At 44.9% G+C, this 740-nt stretch overlaps 1 protein-coding gene across 1 annotated transcript; it reads left to right on the top strand.

Moving 5' to 3' along the window:
* Nucleotides 1-527: 527 nt before the first annotated feature.
* On the top strand, nt 528-740 carry LOC147422272 (uncharacterized). The gene has a single exon (XM_086503563.1). It carries the CDS (start codon nt 528-530, stop codon nt 738-740), a length of 213 nt encoding a protein of 70 aa, XP_086359689.1.

Here is a 740-nt window from a genome sequence, read left to right as displayed (position 1 = left end):
ACCAAACAATGGTTCTTTGCAAACAAAGCAATAAAAAAAAGTGAATGCTTACGGAATTCTCACAAGCCGTGCTTGTGCCTGCATGCAACAATTACATAGCATCTGTGAAAAATTTGTCAAACGAAAACAAAATCGATTGCATACCTCATTACATGAATCATCTTGCCGCAAAAGCCTTGCCGAGGACCTAAGAGATGGCCTTGCCGGTTGCTTGAAAAAGAGTTCAAAAGAGTGTGCCAAAATCCACACGTTGAAGCAAATCGTGCAATCAAAAAGCGATTCAAACTTTCTGAAATTTTGGTAATGTCGATTCAGACTTTCTGAAATTCCGATAATTTCGATTCTTTGTGAGTCTATTCAATGCCGAAGTTGCATCGCCTGTCGACTGCCTTCTGGGTGATTGGGAGTGGGTATACCCCCTTAAGCTCCTTTGTGTTTTTTATGGAGTGGCCCCTCCCTGGCTTAGGGAGACCACCAGTGGGAAAACAAAAGGAAAAAAAATAAAAATAAAAAAATAACGAGCAGCAATGGCGGCCTCTGCACCGGGAGAAAACCAGCAAGCAGGATACAGTGCATGCCGAATCCGGGCTTGTCACAGCAGCGCAAAATCCTTGCCTTCCTTCTGCAAACCCAACAAGGGAGATCTTGCTGGTTATCATGTCGGTCGACCGCCATCTCTTCCCCGACTTGGAGATGATGCACACGGCCTGTTCCTCGGCCTTCACATGAAATTGCCATGA

Source organism: Adiantum capillus-veneris, chromosome 27, assembly GCF_014529385.1.
Source record: "Adiantum capillus-veneris isolate H3 chromosome 27, ASM1452938v2, whole genome shotgun sequence".
In the NCBI taxonomy this organism is placed as follows: Eukaryota; Viridiplantae; Streptophyta; class Polypodiopsida; order Polypodiales; family Pteridaceae; genus Adiantum; species Adiantum capillus-veneris.
The sequence above is the reverse complement of the archived record's forward strand: the minus strand, read 5'-3'. Positions and strand labels throughout refer to the sequence as shown.

Excerpts from the sequence above, each read along its gene's own strand:
- LOC147422272 (XM_086503563.1), top strand. The coding sequence starts at position 528 with ATGGCGGCCTCTGCACCGGGAGAAAACCAGCAAGCAGGATACAGTGCA.